We start from the raw sequence: 21,460 nt of genomic DNA on the forward strand, positions 1-21,460 counted from the left end.
TATATATATATATATATATATACATACACATACGATTTAAGTAGGGAAGGTAATACTCTAAATTTTGTGTTGTTATTTCTCCTGCATTTACTTTTGATAGTCTTTTAAATATTATTGTATAGACTTTTCAAAGAACAGCTTTTAAAGCCCTATATTATTGGTAAAGAAGTGAATGAAACCTTAGACTTCCTTGTAAGAATGTTTTTCTGTTCAAATAAGATATCTTTTATGCATAAATAAGACTCAGTCATTCTTGGAGAGTTTAAGGATATGTGTGTATGTATATGCGTGGATAGTGACAGGAAATCATGACACTGATTGACCGTTTAGTTTCTTTGTATGTCTTTCTCTGATAGGTAAAATTGCTTAAAATTACTTATGGTCTATTTATGATCTATAATTGAAGCAAAATCTTTTACCAATGTCTCTTCTTTATGAAAATTTTCCTCACTTTTACATAAAGATTAATAATAAATCTTAGAAGATGGATTCAAGAGTGCAGGATATATGATGAGCATCTGAATCCATTCTAGTCTAATAGTAAATACTTGGTTCCAAGTTACACATAATAATGGTTCCAGAACAAACCATTTCATACTTCCTCTTCAGCTTTTACCCTGTTCAGACTAATGTGGCTATTCCATTAAAACTTTACCTCTGTAAAAGGTTACAAGCATTTTTATGCCCAAGTCATGTTTTCAGTTTTTTTTTTTTTTTTAAATTATTCCACCATACCCATATCCTCATGCATACTTCAGTGTAAACATACAATTAGAGTTGGGCTTAAATAAGTGCTGAATTTGAAAAGAATATCAAGAACTGCAAAATGGAGAAAAATTTGTACTATAGTGGTTAAGAGCTTGGCTGCTAATGGAAGGGTTGGCAGTTCAAATCCACCAGCCACTCCTTGAAAACCCTATGGGGCAGTTCTACTCTGTCCTGTAGAGTGGCTATGAGTCGGAACCGACTCGACGGCACCTAACACAGCAACAACATAGGTATATAGAAGAATTTGCCCAGATTCTCCATTTTCTATGACTGTGTAATAAAATGAGGCAAAATAATTACTTAGATATTAATAGATTTAATTCCTATAAACAGACACATTGGATAAACTACATTTATCATTAGGTTTTTTTTTTTTTTAATCTATTAGCAGTGTTAGGACTTTATATACAAAACAGATATATTTTTAAAATAAATTTATCCAAAATACATCTGAGCTTTAAAACTTCTAATATGTTAATGTGCCACTTGTTAATTATTATCTAAAAGCACTGTTCCTAGCCACTGACCAGGAGTCTCTGAGTGACACAAATGTTAAGCAGTTGACTACTAGCCAAAAGGTTGGCAATTCAAACCCACCCAGAGATGCCTTGGAAGATAGGCTTGGTGATCTGCTTCCAAAAAGATCACAGCCTTGAAAACCCTATGAAGCACTTCTGCTCTGCACACATGGGATCGCCGTGGGTTGGAATCGACTCCTCGGCAGCTAACAGCAACAACAGCACAGCCATTCACCAAGCTCTTTAAGTTTGGCATTAACATTAATTGTGCGCTTGATAGTTTTAACAGGTTGGTGAAATGGAAAAAAAAAGTTGGTTCTATTGTGAGATTTGAGGAAAGAGGAGTGACTGGAGATGGAAGATGAGTTAAATCAGTAGGAAATAATGAGGACCTGTAAAACACCATGGCACTGAGAATGGAGAAGACAGAATAAATTAGAATCACATTTGGTGTGAAAAGTTAGAGGATTTGTGATGTATTAACCTTCCCTAGCATCGAATACAAGGAGCCCTGTTGTTGTAGTAGGTATTTAGTATTCCTTCTTTTTAAAATGAAATAGAATTGAAGTGGATATGGGATAAAGGAAAAAACAAAGTAGTCGGATGAAAGTTTATATGAATGTTACTGGCCAAGAAAGGGAATGCTGGAGGAGTGCTGGATTGGAGAGAAAGACGAAGAGAATGATTTTGACATAGTAAATGTGAGGTATCTGAAGAAATAAGATATTTAGTTAGCATTTAGGATATATAGCTCTGAAACTAGGAAAGAATTTGTCTGCAAACAAGTGCTTTTAGAGTCATTAATATAGGTGACTGTTTATGAAATTGTGGAAGTTGTTGGTTGATGACTCAAAAGTGAGAATAAGGTTGAAAATGGAACGTCATCTACATTTAAGAAGCTAGCAGTCTCACCCATCTGTTCTTCATCCTTATTGAAGCTTTCTGTTTCTTGTTCTATTTTTCTTTATTTGTTAACACCTTTCTGTTTTACTTTGCTTCCTATTGAAACTGCATGGCCCATGTTGACTTTGATCACTTGATCAAGGGGCAGCCTGTCAGTTTTGTCCACTAAAGTTACTATTTTCCCCTTGGCAATTAATAAGGAATTTGTGAGCTGGTATTTTGAGACTATGTAAATATCCTGTTCCTCATCACAATTTTACCCATTAGTTTTAGTAACCCATGCCTTCATTCTTATTTTGTTTCATGTTACATTTTTTGGTCAAAAATGAACAAATTATTAAAAATCCTGCTATTCAAAAGCCACATTTTTAATTAATTCTGTTTTTAATTCTTCTATATGAGACATTTTTTGATGCAGAGCTCCTTAGTGCCTTCTAATCACATTTCCTCACCGATAGTTTGAACCCCTTGCACCATTCCTACGACAAAGTTCCTAACATCAAAGTCTACCAGTAGTTCAAAATAATATGACATTTTAGTTTGCTTTCTATTTGGACCATGGCTTTCTTACCTGAATTTTGCTTTTCTAGAGTTTCTAGATACTTCTATGTTTTCTTATTGAGGAAAAAGATATTATTTCTTTCCCAAGTATTATACAGTTCCTTAGTCTTTGTATCTATTGCTTGGAATACATTCCATTATTCTCTGGAGACATTTTTCTTGGCGCCTACTGGTTAATTAATTTCTTGAACTACTGCACATTTCTCATCCTGGGGTTTTTTTTTTCCTATTTAGTTCCACATCCTCCCATTTCTGAGTTTATATCCTGGTTTTGTTGAATATCCTCAAGTAATTACCTCAGAACAGGTGCCTGGGAAATAAAATTTCTGAGTCTTTGGCTATTTGAAAGTGACTTTATGTTGACCTCATATTTTATTAATAATTTGACTAAAGATGGAATTTTAGATTCAAAAATCGTTTTCTCTCAGAACCATGGATGGTAAAATTTGGAATGAGAATATATTAGGCATTAAACTTACCTATAAGGTTTTATGGAGCCCTAGTGGCACAGTGATTAAGAGCTCAGCTGCTAACCAAAATGTGGGCAGTTTGAATTTACCAGCCGCTCCTTGGAAACCCAAAAGGGCAGTTCTACTCTGCCCTATAGGGTTGCTATGAATTGGAATCAACTCGATGGCAATGGGTTTGGTTTTTTTGGTTTTTGGTGTATATATCACATGATTTTATGTACATACTATGATTTTTATTTATTAAAATTAAAAATTGTAAGCATTCATCAGTTATCAAGCAGGGAGAAGAAAAGAAGACTACACTTAGCCACATTATTATAAAATTCCTGAAATAAGAAGGATAAAAATATCATATAAGCTTTTATTGAAGAAATTTAAAAGTAAATAAATAAATAAAAGAACAAGACTTTGACTGTCAGTAGACTTCTACCTGCCACCCAAAATGAATCAATATTAAATTTTAGATTCTTAGATCTTTTGTTTCTTAAAGGGATTTACAACCTTATTTAAAAAAAAAAAAAAAAAAACTGTCACCGTTGAGTTGGACTCATAGCATTCCTATAGGACAGAGTAGAACAGCCCCTTAGGGTTTCCAAGGAGCAGCTGGTGGAGTTGAACTGCCAGCCTTTTGGTTAGCAGCCAAGTGCTTAACCACTGTGCCACCAGGGCTCCAATATACATACTAGATGCTTTCAATTTAAAGACCCTCCTTTAACTTAGAGAACTAAAAAAATAAATAAATAATTTTCAGTTTTCTCTCCTTTTTTTCCCCCCCTTGCTCTCTCTTTCTGGAATTGGATCTGCGCTTCTCTTATCTTCCTCTTTTACCATCTTTTTTCTTTTTTGTTCTAAGTTCTGTGATATTTCCCCAGTTTTACCTTTTTTTCTTCAATTTATTTAAAAAATTACACCAGTCATATTTCTAATTTTCAAGAGATATTCATTTTTTCAGATTGCTTATTCTTATATTCTGTTCTTATTTCATGAATAAATGATTTTCTTCAATCCATCTAAAGATACTAATGACCAGATAGCTAGTCAGGTAAGTCCAATGACCCCATTAGACTTTCTGTTCATTTCCTTTCATCCACAGTTGCCTTTCTACCTTTTCCATTATTCATTCATTCACCAAGTACTTATGAGTGCCCACAATATACCAAGCACTGTTCTAGGTGCTAGGAGTGAATAAACAAAAAATTCCAACCATCATGGAGCTTGCATTCTAGTGGAAAAGAAATACAATTAATAAGATAAGTAAATAAAAATCATAGCTGTTGGATAGTGATAAATGCTAAGGAGAAAAAAAAAATTGAATAAAGACCTTAAGGGAAATGAATTAAATGCTGGCATCAGAGGGATAAGATTTCCAAGTGGAAATTCACAATTACATAGGTTCTGAGCTGAAGAGTGTTTGAGGAACAGCAAGGAAGCCACAATGACTGGAGCTAAGTGAAAGAGAGGCAGTGAGGTGCGAAAGGTAACTGAGAGCCAGATGTGAGGTTTTAGAGGAATAGGGATAAAATCAGTGATGATTCCAAGAGTGAGGCCTGAGCAACTAGAAGAATGTAACAGCCATTAACTGAGATGAGAAAGACTCAGCCATTAACTGAGATGGAAAAACAGTAGGAGGAGTAGGTTGTGGGGGATATATGTCAAGAGTTCAGTTTTGGACATGCTAAACTTGATATGTTGTATAGGAAGTTAGATATGCTCCTCTGGAGTTCAGGGGAGAGATGTGAGCTAAAGTTATACATTTGGTAGTCCTTGATATATATATGATATATGAAATTATTTTGAGAGGCAGTACAGATAGAATTCTAGAGAACAGGTTTCAGGACTGAGCCTTTGGGCACTCCAAGGGATTAGGGAGTTCAGAGAAATGAGAAGGAAACATCAAAGAACACAGGTGTAAGAAAGTTTATGGACAGCCAGGCCAAGTGCCTGGAAGCCAAGAGAAGGAAGTGTTTTAGAAAGAAAACATTGCTGTGAGTCAAAATAAGAGTAGGGCTGAGGACTGACCTTTGAATTTATTAATGAGGAGCACTTATTGGTGACCTTCACAAAGCAATTTTGGTGAAGTCGTGGTGAGGGTTACAGGAGAGGAAAATACCTGATTGGAGTAGGTTTAAGAGAAAAGAAAAGAGTATACGGACAATTATTTCAAGGACATTTGGAAAAGCAAGAAATAAGTAGTCAGAAACAGCCCTCAGAGAATGAGGGAAATATAGCTTAGTGAGTAAGAGTCCAGGTTCCAAAGCACTTAACTTTGCTCAATCTCGGTTTTCTCTTCTGCAAGGTGGGAATGATAGCAGTACTCAACTTCAGAGAGCTGTTAAGATTAAATGAGGTAATGTGGGTAAACACCTTAGTACCTAAGACATAAAATCTCTAGATTGTCCTTCCAGAGTGCTTCCATTCTGCAAGTTAGAGATTTGGCTTACTTATCAGACACTGACTCCGTTCTTCCCTAGCAACCCAGGTTTTATGCCTATGGACTTCCAACTTCCTTCTGCCCACACTAAGAGTAGTATCCTAACCTTTCTGGAACACATTCTAGGTCCTGCTTCCTATGCTTCCCTCTTATCAAAACTTCTTATACAAGCTCCCCTTTCTGCAGGAATTATGCTTGATTTGCTAGCACATTGTTAATATACCTGTTAAAGTAATTCATGCTCAGGTATTAAGTCTTTTAGTGGCACGCTATGTTACCCCTGCTAGTATTTGCATTTCATTTAGGTACTACAGCAATGGTGAAAATGATATGAAGTGACTATGGGTTTTTTATTTTGTTTTGTTTTTTCCATCTCTCAGCTCATTCATGTAGGTGACTGTCAACTTCATCTACAAGTTAGAGCAACTCTATGTCTTATCTTTCTTCCCAAATATGTGGTATTAAACATAAATTTCTTTAAACAGAATCATAGAGATATAGAATTAAAAGGGACTTTAGAGATTATCTAGACGGGAGGGTTTTAACTTTTTAAAGCAGCAAAATCCTTTTCTCAACTGAAATGTTATGTGGAAACTTAACATATAAATTAATAAAAGCACAGCTGATGTTCCTAAACCCTGAAATCGAAGCCACATAGGTCTCCCTTTGTAGTCTAGGGCAATCCCCTGAGGGCACTTGCATGGAACCTTGAGGGCTCCCCAGAGTGCTGTTTTAAAACCACTAATTTAGACGAACTCTTTCATTTTTCCAGCTGAGGAAATAGGCTTAGAGAGTTTGTGTTTTATCCAGCTTTACAGGGTAAGTTACTTGGAATAAGAACAGTCCTCACATGTGTCATACTTAGGAAAATGCTATTAGACAAGAGTGAAAGTTATTATTTCTGATGCAAATAACTTTTGCCATCTCATTTATTTTCATCAGCAAACATTTATTTGGTATACCTAGCACATATACAATATTTTCTATGGCTGTAATTGACACAAAGAAACATGAGACATAGCCCTCTGCCTTAGGGAACCAAGTAGCCTAATTGAGAAGCTAAAACATGCTGTTGAAAAGTTAAAAACAGAATTTAAAATACAACTTCAAGAGTTGAGATGTAATAAAGCAGTGTGGAATTAATTGAAAATAAATGATAATAAGCATTGTTGGAGCTCAGAGGAGGATGTAGCTACTCCATTTGGGCTAGAGAATATTTTAAAGAAGTGGTATGATTGAGCTAGGTAGGACTGGGATAAGTAAATAGGTGAAAGGCAATGTAATATTGTGAATAAGAGTAGAGCTCTGTTTGAATTCCACCTCCTTCACTTACCTCTCTGTAATCCTGGGCAAATTATTAACCCCTGAGCCTATTGCTTCATCTGCAAAATGCAGGTGTATATTAATTAAGGAAACATTAATTGGTGTAACAGATGAACCTCAACATTTCAGTGGTTTATCAGCACAGAAGTTTATTTCTGTCGTATCAGTGTCCATGTCAGATAGCTTTCCGTGGGGTCACCCAGGGACCTGGGTTCCTTGTTTTGGCTTCTACTTCCTCTAGGTCCTTGGAATTTTCTACATTTAGTCAGCAGTGGGGAAAGAAAGAGTGAATTCCACTAGGGAGGTTTTTAGGGCTAGATGTGAAAGTGGCATATAACACTGTATTGGCCAAAACTTAATCACAAGCTATATCTAAACACAGAGGATGTAGTTAAGTTGTGTGCACAATTTGGAAAGGAAACAAGTTTTAGTGAACACTTAGAGGTCTGCTACCACACAGAGTTGTTGGGAAGATTGGATAAAGTAACATATGTCAAGTGCTTAGTACAGTGTATGGCATACTGAAGTATTTAAATATCGTTTTTAAAGGATAGTGAACTTTATATAATGTTTTGCTGAGTACAGATAATTAACTACAGTTCTGTTTTAACTTCCTTTTGGGAGAGGTATCAATTAATTTTTGACTGTTGGTCAAAATAATGATAATAACTAATATTAAAAATAATTCTTCTTAGTAAATTCTTTGTTTCTTTTTCTTTTAGCACGGTGTTATTGCTACAGAAGATGAAGAATATTTTATTGAACCTTTAAAGAATACCACAGAGGATTCCAAGCATTTTAGTTATGAAAATGGCCATCCTCATGTTATTTATAAAAAGTCTACCCTTCAACAACGGCATCTGTATGATCACTCTCATTGTGGGGTTTCGGGTGAGTAAGTGTGTGGCTTTTAGAAAGTGTATTACATTGTATTGCTGCTTTCTCTTTCTTCTGGCAGATATGGTAAGGTTAATAGTAGAAGTATGTAGAAATTTGAATGATTAAAATTAGAGTCCAGAGTCCTCTTAAAAGATATCACCTAAACCAATTTTCTCAAGTCAATTTTGGAAGATCTTTGGGAAATCTTTAAAATATAGGTCTTGTAAAATTTGAGGGGAAAAAACCTCTGATTTTATCCAGGTAATAGTTACAGCTTCATGCAGAGGTGTTCATAGTCATCTACTTCAGTGCTGCTTGGTTAACCTGATATTTTCATGCTAGTACCAAGAATCCAGATACTTGAATAAGACAAAGAATCTTAAGGTAATATTCCAAGGCAGTGATATCATCAAGTTAGGGTACTATAGGAATGCCTAGTAGAGACAACAAACCTAAACTTCAGCGGTCAAGGAAGGCATCCTGGAGGAAGTTGATTCTAAGTTGAGGTCCAAGAGATGAGAAGAGGTAGCTGGGCAAAAGGGAGAGGTAGCTGGGGTTAGAGTGTTCCACAAAGAAGAGACCCCATTTACAAAGCTTCTGATTCAAGAGAGAGCATGTCACATTCTAGGTATTAAAAGTTCACATGACTGGGTATTAAAATGTAGGTTGAAGTGATAGGGCTTGAGGGAGTTGTGAGGGACGAAGCTGTAGATAAGAAGAGGGCTAATCATGAAGGGCTTGTAAGCTATGTTAAGGAATTTGTTTATCTTAAGGGCACTGGAACCCACTGAAAGGTTTTAAGCAGGAGAAATGACATGATCAGATTTTTTTTAGAAAAATTACTCTGGCATTAGAGTGTAGAGACTGAATTAGAGAAGAGCAAGACTAGAACAGGAAGAACAGTGAGAAAACTTAGAGGAATACGGGATATAGTAGTGCATAGTGGAAAGAACATGGGCTGTGGTGTGGCTTTGGACAAATTATCCAATCTCTCTTAGTGATCCTCTCAGTGCCCAGGACACATTAGTTAGTCAGACTGCCGCTATCATTATTATTAGGATGGCTGTTTCCCATATTTGAAGGGCTATTACTTAAAAAAGAGATTTAATTTGTTCTACATGGAACCAGGGGCAAAGTGTTTCAGAAATAAGGAGAAAAGAAATGGATCAGAGAAGTGAAAATGATCAAAAGAATAGAAATTAAATCCTGTATTTATACATTTAAGCTGTCCAACAAGGGGAAGAGAAGACTGGGGTGACTTGAATATATGCATGGTTTTATGATGAGGGTGATCACAGAGGACTGAGCAGGAGAAACTGCAATTATATTAATGCAAAAAAATTTTTTTTGCTGGTACATAGCAATATTACCAAAAACCTAATGACTCGAGCAACACACTTTTATTAACTCACAGTTTCTTTGAGTCACGAGTCTGTGCACGGCTGGGCCTTCTGCTTAGGATTCACAAGGCTGAAATCAAGGTATTAGCCAGGGCTGAGTTCTCGTCTAGAGGCTTGACTGGAAAAGAATCCACTTCCCTACTCCTCTGGTTGTTGGAGCACTCAGTTGCTTGCTGTTGTAGAATTGAGAGTTTTAGTTTTTGGTTGATTGCCTGCCTGTAGTTTCTTGCTATGTACTACATGGCTGCTTGCTTCCTCCAACCCAGCAAGGGAGAGACTTTAGTAAGACAGGGGCTATAATAGTATGTAATGTACCCATATACCTGTAATCACTTACGGCTTTCATCTTTGCAGTATTTTGTTAGTTATAAGCAAGTCACAGGTCCTAACCACACTCACAGGGAGGCATACAAAGGTGTGAGCATCAGGTGGCTGGGTTCATGGCAACCACCTTAAGAGTCTCTCTGCCAATTGGAATAAGGAGATACTTTCTGACTGTCTTGGGGATGTACCATTGAAATAGGAAGTGGTATGTTTCTGCCTCTATTGACCTTTAGGAATAAAGACACTCATTTAATTTACATAAGTTTCAGTAGTATTTAACTAATACTTCTTGTGGTCATTCCCATCTCCTATTTCTTAAAATTTATAACACTTACCCAGATTCAGTCTTTAAAAGGGAGAAGCTAAAGACGTTAGAAAAATAGAGAATAGTGCCATTCTCTGACAAGTGTATCATATATATTGATCTAATTTTTCCTCACTAAATTTCTCAGTAAGTGGAGATGAGAAAGATTTCCTGTCCAATATAAATATAATGAAAGTGAAGTATGCGGAGCGCTTCTACCTATAAGATGTATATAAATGGGGCAGGTATTTGCAAATGTCATAGTACTAAAAGGTTTTCTCTGTACTGAAGGACCAACTGTCTAAACAATAAAGGATAAACTACAATCCATACTAAAATGTGGGTTAAAGCAAGTTGTGCTGGAATCATGATCTTTCCACTCATTCCAGTGCCACTTCTAGACTTTGGAAAAGGAATACTTTGGGTACTATTGTCAGTATAAATAATTGTAAACTGCAAAATTAAGTGAAAAAAATAATTCAAAGTCTTTTATAATTGTGATTTCTAGAGCAATAGAATTGGCTATCATTAAAATCTTTTAATAAAAGCATCTTACTTTCAAATAAAGGCTCAAAAGCATCTTAGGAATAGATTTTTGCAGCATCAATGTTCTCTATCAGAACTGTCTTAGGTTGTTTTTAAAGTTAATGATCTAGTTGCTTTTTAAACAACTTTAAATTTTTTTTAGCATATATTCTAATTTTAGAAGTATTATAATTGTTCACTGTAATATGGAGTGATTATTTGAAAAAAATTTAAGTAATTTCTTAGATTTTTTTTGTTTTCTTGAGCAGTTGAACATTACTAATGTTTAATATGATTTCAGATGGCATGATTATTTTGAAAATTATAAAAAGAGTTTATTTTCACTACTGCATTATCTCTTCCCCTTCCTTTCTTTTGAAAAATCTTAATATGTTAAGAGACTTAATGAGAAGCACATCTGCATGAAAGATTTATAAATAAATAAGCATAATTAGTGAACGCATCTGAATTGGTTGTTTTTATTGTAGATCTCACAAGAAATGGCAAACCTTGGTGGCTGAATGATACATCTGCTTTTACTTCTTCACTACCAATTGATGACACATATATCCACCACAGACAGAAAAGATCAGTAAGCACTGAGCGGTTTGTGGAGACATTGGTTGTGGCAGACAAAATGATGGTGGGCTACCATGGCCGGAAGGACATTGAACATTACATTTTGAGTGTAATGAATATTGTAAGTTTGATCCCTCTATGTAATACTGTACTTAATAGTTTGTTGTGGTTATTTATTAATGTCATGGATTTTTATTGCAAAATACAGTTGATTCTCATTATTCCCAGATTCTGTATTTGCAAATTTACCTTCTTGAAAAAATTTATTTGTAATCCTAAAATCAATACTGGCAGTCCTTTTGGGGTCATTTGCAGACATGTACATGCACAGAACTGTGAAATACTCGAGTTGCCCAATGGGCACATTCTCTGCTGAGATTGAATAAGACTGGTTTGGTGTTTGCTAATTCAGTGTTCATAGTGATTTTATAGAACATAACTACCTGGAATAATGAGAATCAATTGTGTATAATGATTTTAAGAATTTACTAGCCTAAAGTGAGAAATAACTGATCTATTAATGTTTCAGTTCTATAGAAAATAAATTTAAGGGCAACCTTACTGTCCATTTTCAGATAAGACTTTTTGAATGGGCTGGGTTAAATCTTGTTTTTGTTATCTTAAAACATCAACTCACCTTCTAATTACTATATTATATATAGTTTACCTCTAGGAGAAAATATTTCTTGAGGTAGACTTGTATAACAAACCTTTATACCAAGATGTTTTGAGGGTTAAATTCTAAGTGACATGCACACTGGTTAAATTCATTAAAAAATTGTATTACTACTCTTTAAAAAAAAAAAAATCATGCTATCACTTTATGATTTTTGTCTGACTTTGTGTCTTTTCTTATTTTCTGGAGGTCAGGTTGCCAAACTTTACCGTGATTCCAGCCTAGGAAACGTTGTGAATATTATAGTGGCCCGCTTAATTGTTCTCACAGAAGATCAGGTAAGAGTGAGTTCATTTCTTAATCTAAAATTATAGAATTATGTATTATAAAAGAATATATTTTATTATTGATCCTCCTAGGAGGTTTTAATTGAGTGTGATTTTCAATTCTAAGCATTCAATATTTTAAGCAAGATTTAAATAGTTTATAAGAATATACTATGTAAAAGCTATGTATATGTATATTAGCTATATATCTCAGTATAAGGATGAATATTTACATTGCAAACTATAATAATGGTTTTGGTTGGTTTCATATGCTGATAACTCACATACAGTCACATTATTACAGATGGAACTGGAAAGAATGTCTGTTCAGTAATACACTAAGTGAACTCTAGGTCAGATTTTACAGAGATAAAAATTGGCAAGAGATTATTCCTAGAAACTACTGCTTCTAATTATAGTCCCATTTTAGTCTTCAAAAGTTTTAACAACTGACCTTAGTAATTTGTTTGGAACATTTCTGGTATGCATGTTGTATTGCAGCCAAACTTGGAGATAAACCACCATGCAGACAAGTCCCTCGATAGCTTCTGTAAATGGCAGAAATCCATTCTCTCCCACCAAAATGATGGAAACACCATTCCAGAAAATGGGATTGCCCACCACGATAATGCAGTTCTTATTACTAGGTATGGTTTGTTGCAAGTATTTTTCCTTTGTTTGTTGCGTTTGTTCTATATGGTAACTATATTTGGCTCTATCTAAAGCCTCATTCAGGTGATGAGTATAGAAAAAGCAAAATGATAATTTATTATTCACCTCTGAGAAAGAATGTGTTACACCATTACTGTGTTTACCAAATGAGAAAAAAGAGAAGATTAAGATCAGACTTAGAAATTTAATAAATATCTTTCCTTCTATTGATAAAATCTATTCATAAGATATAATTGGAAGCACATATACAATTTGTTAGTTGAACAAAATACATACTAAAAACATAATTTAAAAGTATGGGAAAATATATATTTAAAAAATAAAAAGAGTTATTACTCTTGGTTGTAAAATATATAAACTATTCTTACTCCCAAGGTATGTTAAAAGTGAAAGAGCAGGGCTTAAACCCAGCTGATCCTGTGCTCTTTGATTATACTATGCTATCTGTTTTAGTATTTTTATTCTCTAATTGTTTTTGGTTAGAAAGATTATGCTTAAATCATTTTTAGATAAGTGTACCTTTTGACCTCTTATCTCTACTTTAAAATAGAAACAAAATAAAACAACAAACAAACAATAAGCAAAATGGAAGCATTGTTCTCTCTTGGCTAAATGGAATAATAACCTTTGTTTTCTTCATTTTTTTTTAATTTGCAAGGCCATATTTAACATATATTTCACTGTGGTGGGCCTGTTGATGCTACACTAAGCTCTATGGAGGAAGTGTAAAGTACAGTCAATCCTCATTATTTGCAGATTCTATATTTGCAAATTCATCTATTTGTTAAAATTAATTTGTAACCCCAAAATCAATACCTGTGGCGCTTTCATGATCATTTGTGAACATATGTAGAGTGTCAGAAAATTTGAGTCACCAGACATGCAAGTTCTTAGCTGAAGTTGAACAAGGCGACACTCTGCCTTCTTTTTCAGCCCTCATACTGTAAACAAGTGTCCTTTTTGCTGTCTGTTTAGTGCCACATTTCTCACATTTTTGTGCTTTTTGTTGGGGATTTCACTGTTTAAAATGGCCCCAAGCATAGTGCTAAAGTGCTGTCTAGTGTTCCTCACAAGAAGGCTGTGATGTGCCTTAGGAAGAAAATATGTGTGTTAGATAAGCTTTGTTCGGGCATGAGTTTTAGTCTTTTTGACAATGAATTTAATGTTAATGAATCAACAGTATTATATATGTTAATTTTTTTATTTTACTTTAGTTGAAGGTTTACTGAGCAAACTAGTTTCTCATTAAATGACTAATATGCATATTGTTTTGTGACATTGGTTACCAACCCCACGACATGTCAACATCCTCCGCTTCTCGACCTTGTGTTCTCCATTACCAGCTTTCCTGTCCCCTCCTGCCTTCTTGTCCTTGCCCCGGGGCTGGTGTGCACATTTACTCTTGTTTCGTTTTATGGGCCTGTCTCATCTTTGGCTGAAGGGTGAACCTCAGGAGTGACTTCACACTGAGCTATAAGGGTGTCCAGGGTCTTACTCTCAGGGTTGCTACAGTCTCTACCAGACCAGTAAGTCTGGTCTTTGTGTGTGTGTGTGTTAGAATTTTGTTCTACATTTTTCTCCAGCTCTGTCCAGGACCCTCTATTGTGATCCCTCTCAGAGCAGTGAGTGGTGGTACCCAAGAACCATCTAGTTGTGCTGGTCAACAATATATATTCAACAATGTGTCTTTAAACAGAAACACACATAAATCAAGATTATATATTGATTGGTTGACAAAAATGTCATGACCAGAGGCTTGCAGGAAACTAACTCTGTGTTTTCCCATAGAGCAATGGTTCAGTATTCACTAATTTAGTGTTTTTGGCTACTTTTGAGAACATAACTACTATGAATAACGAGAACTGACTGTATATGGGATTTGAATCTTGAGACCCAGTAAAAAAGTGTGACTTCAGCTTTTAGAAAAATTTACTTGTTAATTGAATTTTAGACTTTCTGAGCTTATTTTATTTTTTTTTTTACTGTTACACTTTCTTTAGTTGGCTTTATCTACCTGGAATCATAAACCAGAAATTTTTGTTTATAACATGCTTGCTGAATAAAAACAACATTGTATAGTTCTATATTCATATGTGTTGACATGTCAGTCTGATAAATGCTGTAATTCCTTAGAGTCTTGTGGTCTGGAATGATCCACGAATATACTTAAAGAATTTTAAAACATACTAGAAATTGTACAAGTGTAGAAACCTTTATGTAAAAATATATAGGCATATGATTGGTGTCAGTGAGATTATCAAAGGAAAATGTCTATTATACATGATTAACAAAATGATTACAGGTTTCTGTATTTATATTTGTAAAAGCCTACCTCTCCTCAAAAACTTAACACACAGTGCTCCTGATACTTCACATTTTCATTATTGATTCTGCATTGAATTTTTAACTTTTGCATCAAATGACAGAAGTTACACGAAGGGTGCAGATTTATAAGTATTCACATAATGAAATACATTACAGCTGGGCAGTTAGCCACCATTTCTTTCCACTCTCTGCAGCATTCAGCTGTCTGATTTGTTACTTTGAATTAGTCCAGGTATTTTTCTGATCCTCTGCAGAGTTCTTCTTTGCCTGTCTGTAAGCTATTCTCAGTGCCACCTTCTAACATTTTATGCTTAGAATTTAACATAAAATTTTAGTTTTAAACATGTCTCCTAATGGCCAGACTAGTACTAGAAATGATCCCAAGATTTAACAGGGCAGTAGTTCAAAGAGTTCGTATCTCATATTATTTTGGATTGGTTATTTAATGGAGGTTAGAAAATGTCTCTTGATGCATTTGGTACTTTTTACATGATTACTTGATGATAACCCAATGAATTTATATATTGGTTTCCAGTTTTATAAAACTGTATTCAGATTCATTTTCTATCTAATTCTCCAACAACAACTTCGTGAAGTAGATATCATTGTTATTATTTTTCCCATGTTAGAAATGAGGAAACTGGTTCAAAATAGTTAAGTAACTTGCCCAAGATCATTCAGCTAATAAGTGAAAGAGCAGGGCTCAAACTCAGCTGATCCTGTGCTCTTTGATTATACTATGCTATCTATTTTAGTATTTTCTTCTTTAATTAGGATGCATTAGAAACATGCTGAAATAATTTTCAGGTAAGTGTGCCTTATGACCCCTTATCAGTAATTTAAAATACAAACAAAAAAGCATAGAGTGCTTTTTTTGGAATTGTCATTAAAGTCTCAAAGTAAAAATCTACAGTTGATCTTTGAATTATTAGGACCAAAGAGTGGTCCTAATGAAATGGCTGTCATCTTTAATATTTAACTCCATTACCATTGAGTCAATTCCGACACATAGCAACCTTATAGGACAGAGTAGAACTGCCCCATAGGGTTTCCAAGGAGTAGCTGGTGGATTTGAACTGCTGACCTTTTGGTTAACAGCCAAGCTCTTAACCACTGTACCAGCAGGGCTCCTTAATATTTAAATACAGTTTTATTTATTTATTTATTTTTTAGGGTTACCAGCTCTTGACTATTCCTTATATATGTTTGATTTGTGGAACTGAACATATGTTTAAATCATATTGCTACTTTTAGTAAAAATAATTATGAGAATTCCACAGCTGATTTTATATTAATGTTGAAAATTGCTTCATATAATTCACCCCACCAACAGAGGTAAGATCATGATTTATGTTTGCTTGATTGTCAGCTCACTAGGGAGAATTTATAATGAGTTTATTGAAAATTCCAGAGGAAACCTGATGGGTATGTTTGTCTCCACAAGGCCAGATTTTATCTTACGAATTTAAATATTTTAAGCAGAAACCGTTTGGAATTGTATCGTTTAGTTAATAATGTTACTTTCAAAAAGAAGTATAAAAACTTGAAATGTTATCTGCTCATAGTAAATGAAAAAACTCTTCAAAAATTATTTATATATATATGTATATAGTTTTATTTATATATACGTATTTTATATGTACATATATATGTGTGTGTATAAAATAATGAACATCTGTTATCTACCACTGAGTTTTATCAAATCTTAATATTATACTGTATGAAAGACCAGCTTCGTGCCACTTTCTAAAATGTTATTTAATCACTTCTCTATGGTACATGAACTACCAGACATCTTAACTCTCAATGATAGAGCTAGTGCTATAAAGTATAAATTTGTAGAAATATGTCAATATGAAATAAATATCAATAGTGGAATAATGAAAAAATTTTCATTTTTGTAATCTGTTTTTAGTCAAGATATCAGTAATAGTAACTTGTATTGATTCCTTCAATAGACTAGATCTGTTGGAATTATTTAACAATTACTAATATTCATTAATGGAATCCCTTGGTGACACAAATGGTTAAGAGCTAGGCTGCTAACTGAAAGACTGGCAGTCAAGTCCATCTAGAGGCACCTTGAAAGAAAGTGATCTACTTCTGAAAGATCAGCCATTGAAAACCCTATCGATCACAATCCAACTCCGACATACCTGAGGTCACCATGAATTGGAATTGACTCAAAAGCAACTGGAAAAATGTTCATCTAAATCAGATTGATGTTTAGTAACTTTTTAAAAATAGTGGAATATGTCACTATATAACTATTCAGGTGAGAAATAATTAATGCTTTGGATTGTAATTGAAACTCTACAAACAGAATTTAAGAAGGTTGAATAAGACTGTGTGATGGTTAAGATTGTGTGTCAACTTGACTGGGCCATGATTCTCAGTGTTTTAATGTGATCACTCCCATGATTGACTATACTTTGAGTAGCCAATCAGATGAAAGGGAGTCTCCTTGAGGGTGTGGCCTGCATCTGAATATAAGCAGATGTTCTGGCTTTTTGCTCACCCTGGATCCTGCGGCTGCCTCCTGTCTTCTCAACTCTGGTTCTTGGGACTTGAGCTGTCAGCTTACCTGCCGAACTTGGGATTCGTCAATCTTCACAGCCTGTGAGCGGAGCCCTGCTCTCTAACCTGCTGATCTTGGGTTCACCAGCCCCTGCAGCTATGTGAATCAGGAGAAACCTTGTGGTTTGTCTGCTGATCTTGGAATTCATCAACCTTCACAGCCTGTGACTGGGAGCCCTGCTCTCTGACCAGTTGATCTTGGGCTTGCCAGCTTCTATGGCTGTGTGACTTGGGAGAAGCCTCTACCCTGATCCACAGACTTGGGATATTCTAGCCTCTACAATTGCGTGAGCTATTTCCTTGATATAAACCTCTCTCTCTACATATATTTATATGCTTTACTGGTTTTGCTTCTCTAGAGAACCCAGCCTAAGACAGACTGTAAGTATATACTTAAAAAATTAGACTTGCTACAAAACTTTCAGATTATCTTTATTAAGCTTTGTACTGACAAAATGCAAATTAATAGCTACTTAGGAATAAAATCCTGCAATTTGACAGATTTTTTAAGTTATTTTTATCCCTACATGAAGTCAGGAAGTATCTACTGCAAGTTTAAAGTCAAATCAATTTCTAAATTTACCTTGTTGCAAAATATTCAAGGAATCCTTTTGTAGTCTGAAATTCAGTAAGAATTTAGTGACATTGGGTATACTTGTATCAGTGTTTAACAATTAGCATGAACAAATTAGTGCATACATTTCTTGGCTTTCTCTCCTATAAAGTATTAGAATTATGTTTTCCAGCTTTAAGATATTAATATATAACAATTTGCATATTTAGAATAGGAAATATAGCCTAAATTCTTCTTGTTTTTTTTTTTTTGGTAACAGCTTTATTGAGATATAATTCACACACCACACTATGTAGAATTCACTCATTTAACATGTGTAAGTCAGTGATTTTTAGTATATTCATAGGGCTATGTAGCCATCACCACAATCAGTTTTTGAATATTTTCATCACTCCCAAAGGAAACTGAGTATCCTTTAGCAGTCATCCTTCCTCTCCCCAACCCCCTTTTGCCCTAGGCAACCGCTAATCTACTTTCTGTTTCTACAGATTTGCGTATTATAAACATTCCATATAAATAGAATCATGCAGTATGTGGTCTTCTGTGACTGGCTTCTTTCACTTAACATAGTATTTTCAAGGTTCATTCATATTGTAGCATGTATCAGTATGTCATTTTTTTTAATTAGCCTAAGTTTTGAAAATTCAAGATACAGAATTGTGAAGAGTGCATCTGTTAATTAAATAGGCTATTCTGCAATAATTGTATTCCTTTTAAAACTTTTCATTAATAAAAGCACAGGACATATAAATATTTCTCAAAATACAGATGCAAAAACTGCACACCAAATCAAATAATTTAAAGTCTTTAATTAAAATGGGTATATTTATCCTCTTAAGGGGTCATGACTGTTTGCTTTGATGCTGCTGGATTATAAAAGGATTAGAATTTCCAAAGTCAACTAATGTTTTCAGGTGGGAGTTTAAAAACTGCTATAAGAAATGGTTTCTTGCTAAAATTTGACCTGTAATATATGGATTTAAAAAATTTTCACTCTTTTTAAAAAGAATACCAGGATTATATATTGTCTTTACAATGATTTATTGGAACAGATAGAAGTAAGGGAAATTAAATGTGGTACATTAACAGTTATTCAGTATTCATTTACAGAGTTCTTCTAATCCTTAAGGAAATGCCATTATATATTTCATAACCTAGTACTAAGCTTTAAGAATATGCCAGGTTTATAGGCAGCAGAGGAAGCTTGGGTTCAGATTGCAGATGAATTTATTTTAGTATTTGGGCATTTTCAAGCACTTATCATTTTCTTACCACTCTGGTCCCACCATTTCTGCCCAACCCTACTGCCCATATCCCTCCTCTTCCTTCTTTAGTTTCTTTTCCTTTCATTTCTTACTTGTTGGTTCATTACTCTAAACTGTTTATCTAAATGCAGTTTCCATTCCAATCTAGGACTATGACAAACTGGAGTGACCATATAATTTCTTGTGCAAACTGGGACACTTGTAAGAGTGAAAGGGTACCATCAATAATTACGCCTAATAACATGCACAAACTAGGACCAACCAAAACAGGGTGATGGTCATCCTACCCATTACCTATGTTTGCTTTTTAAACTTCAACTAAAAATGGAACGCGGAAGCTCCTTTTTCCTCGGTGCCTAAAATTGTCTAAATACTTGTAATTTAATAGATTATACACACTGTGGCTAAAACTATGCTTTATTTGTAGTAGGAATTATTAAATAGTTAAATCAAAGAGGGATGTGTTGGAATAAACATTCAGCTTTAAGGAATAGTAAGTCTAGTATTTATATTGATTTTATGGATGTATTTATGTATTTATAATCAGGTGCTTATTATGTGCCAGACACTTAAGTGCTTTACACATACTCATTTATGCCTCACATTTATACCTAATTTATACCTCACAGTAACTGCATAAGATAGATACTATTATTTCCATTTTATAGACAAAGAAACTGAGGCACAGGGAAGTTATATGATCAGCAATGTCATAGAGTAATTTATATGATGTAGCCCAGGCAGTCTGGCTTCAGAGTCCTGTTAGAGGAATTACAGGGAAGAGAGATGTGGCAGTCTGCTTCGATAAAGACTTACAGCCTTGGAAACCCTATGAGGCAGTTCTCCTCTGTCGTATAGTGTCGCTATGAGTTGGAATCGACTCAACTGCAGTGGGTTTTTTTGGTTTTTATGGTTGGCAGACTTCTAATTTGGCCCCCAATGATCTCTGCCTCCTGGTGTTCATGATCTTGTATAATCTCCACCTCTTGAATGTGAACTGGTCCTAGAAAATTGATATCTTAACAATACTGAGTCTTCCTACCCATGAACAGGATCTATCTCTCCATTTATTTAGGTCTTCTTTATTTCTCTCAACAGTATTTTGTGGTTTTCATATTTATCCCTAAATATTTCATGTTTTTTTGTTATTGTTTTTAAAATTTTATTTTTTAATTGTTCATCACTACTATATACTAATACAATTGAGTTTTGTATATTGATCCTACACTGTTTAATCTCGCTAAGTTCATTAGTTTTAGTAGCTTTTGTAGATTCAATTGAATTTTCTACATAGATAATATGAGATAATCTGTGTAATACTGTCTGAGAATAAAAGTAGTATTACTTCTTCCTGTTAATCATGAATAACTTACTTCTTTTTCTTACCTTATTGCACTGACTTGAACCTCCAGTACAATGTTTAAGAGAAGCGGTTAGAGCAGACATCTTGTCATTTTCCTTATCCTAACAAGACAGCATTCAGGGTTTCCCCATTAAATATGATGTTAGCTGTAGATTTTTTTGTAGATGCCTTTTATCAGGTTCAGTTAGTTCCCTCTATGCCTAGTTTACTGAGAATTTTTATCAGGAATGGTTGTTAGATTTTATCAGATGGTTTCTGCATCTTTTGAGATGATCTTTTATAGTTTGTTAATATAGTGAATTACGTTGTTTGGTTTAGAATGTTAAACTAACTTTGCATTTCTGGGATAAACCCAATTTGGTCATAATATATTATCCTTTTAATATATTATTAGATTATGATTTTCTAAAATTTTGTTTATATCTTTTGCATCTGTATTTATTAAGAATATTAGACTGTAGGGTTTTTTTTTGTTTTTTTCTGGTCTGGCTTTGGTATTAGGGTAGTGCTGACCTCACAGGAGGAGTTGGGAAGTATTTCCTCCTTTTTAAATTTTTGTAAGAGTTTGTATAGAATTGTTATTATTTCTTCCTTAAATGTTTGTACAATTCATAAGTGAAGTCATCTGGACCTGGAGTTTTTTTGTGAGAAGGTTTTGACTATCAATTCAGATTAGGCTGTTCAGGTTATCTTCTTCAGTGAGCTTTGGTAGTTTGAATTTTTTTTTTTTTTTTTAAATATTTTATTGTACTTCAGG

General features: G+C 34.3%; 1 protein-coding gene across 1 annotated transcript in view; it reads left to right on the forward strand.

The window, feature by feature from the left end:
* Positions 1-21,460, forward strand: part of ADAMTS6 (ADAM metallopeptidase with thrombospondin type 1 motif 6) — a 297,249-nt gene that overhangs the window by 12,312 nt on the left and 263,477 nt on the right. The window contains exons 4-7 of the mRNA XM_004374547.3: positions 7,697-7,865; positions 10,895-11,106; positions 11,856-11,939; positions 12,429-12,574. Of these exons, the coding sequence (XP_004374604.1) occupies positions 7,697-7,865; positions 10,895-11,106; positions 11,856-11,939; positions 12,429-12,574 (611 nt within the window). The remainder of the gene's footprint in view (positions 1-7,696; positions 7,866-10,894; positions 11,107-11,855; positions 11,940-12,428; positions 12,575-21,460) is intronic.

Source organism: Trichechus manatus, unplaced genomic scaffold (genome assembly GCF_000243295.1).
Source record: "Trichechus manatus latirostris isolate Lorelei unplaced genomic scaffold, TriManLat1.0 scaffold00029, whole genome shotgun sequence".
Lineage (NCBI taxonomy): Eukaryota > Metazoa > Chordata > Mammalia > Sirenia > Trichechidae > Trichechus > Trichechus manatus.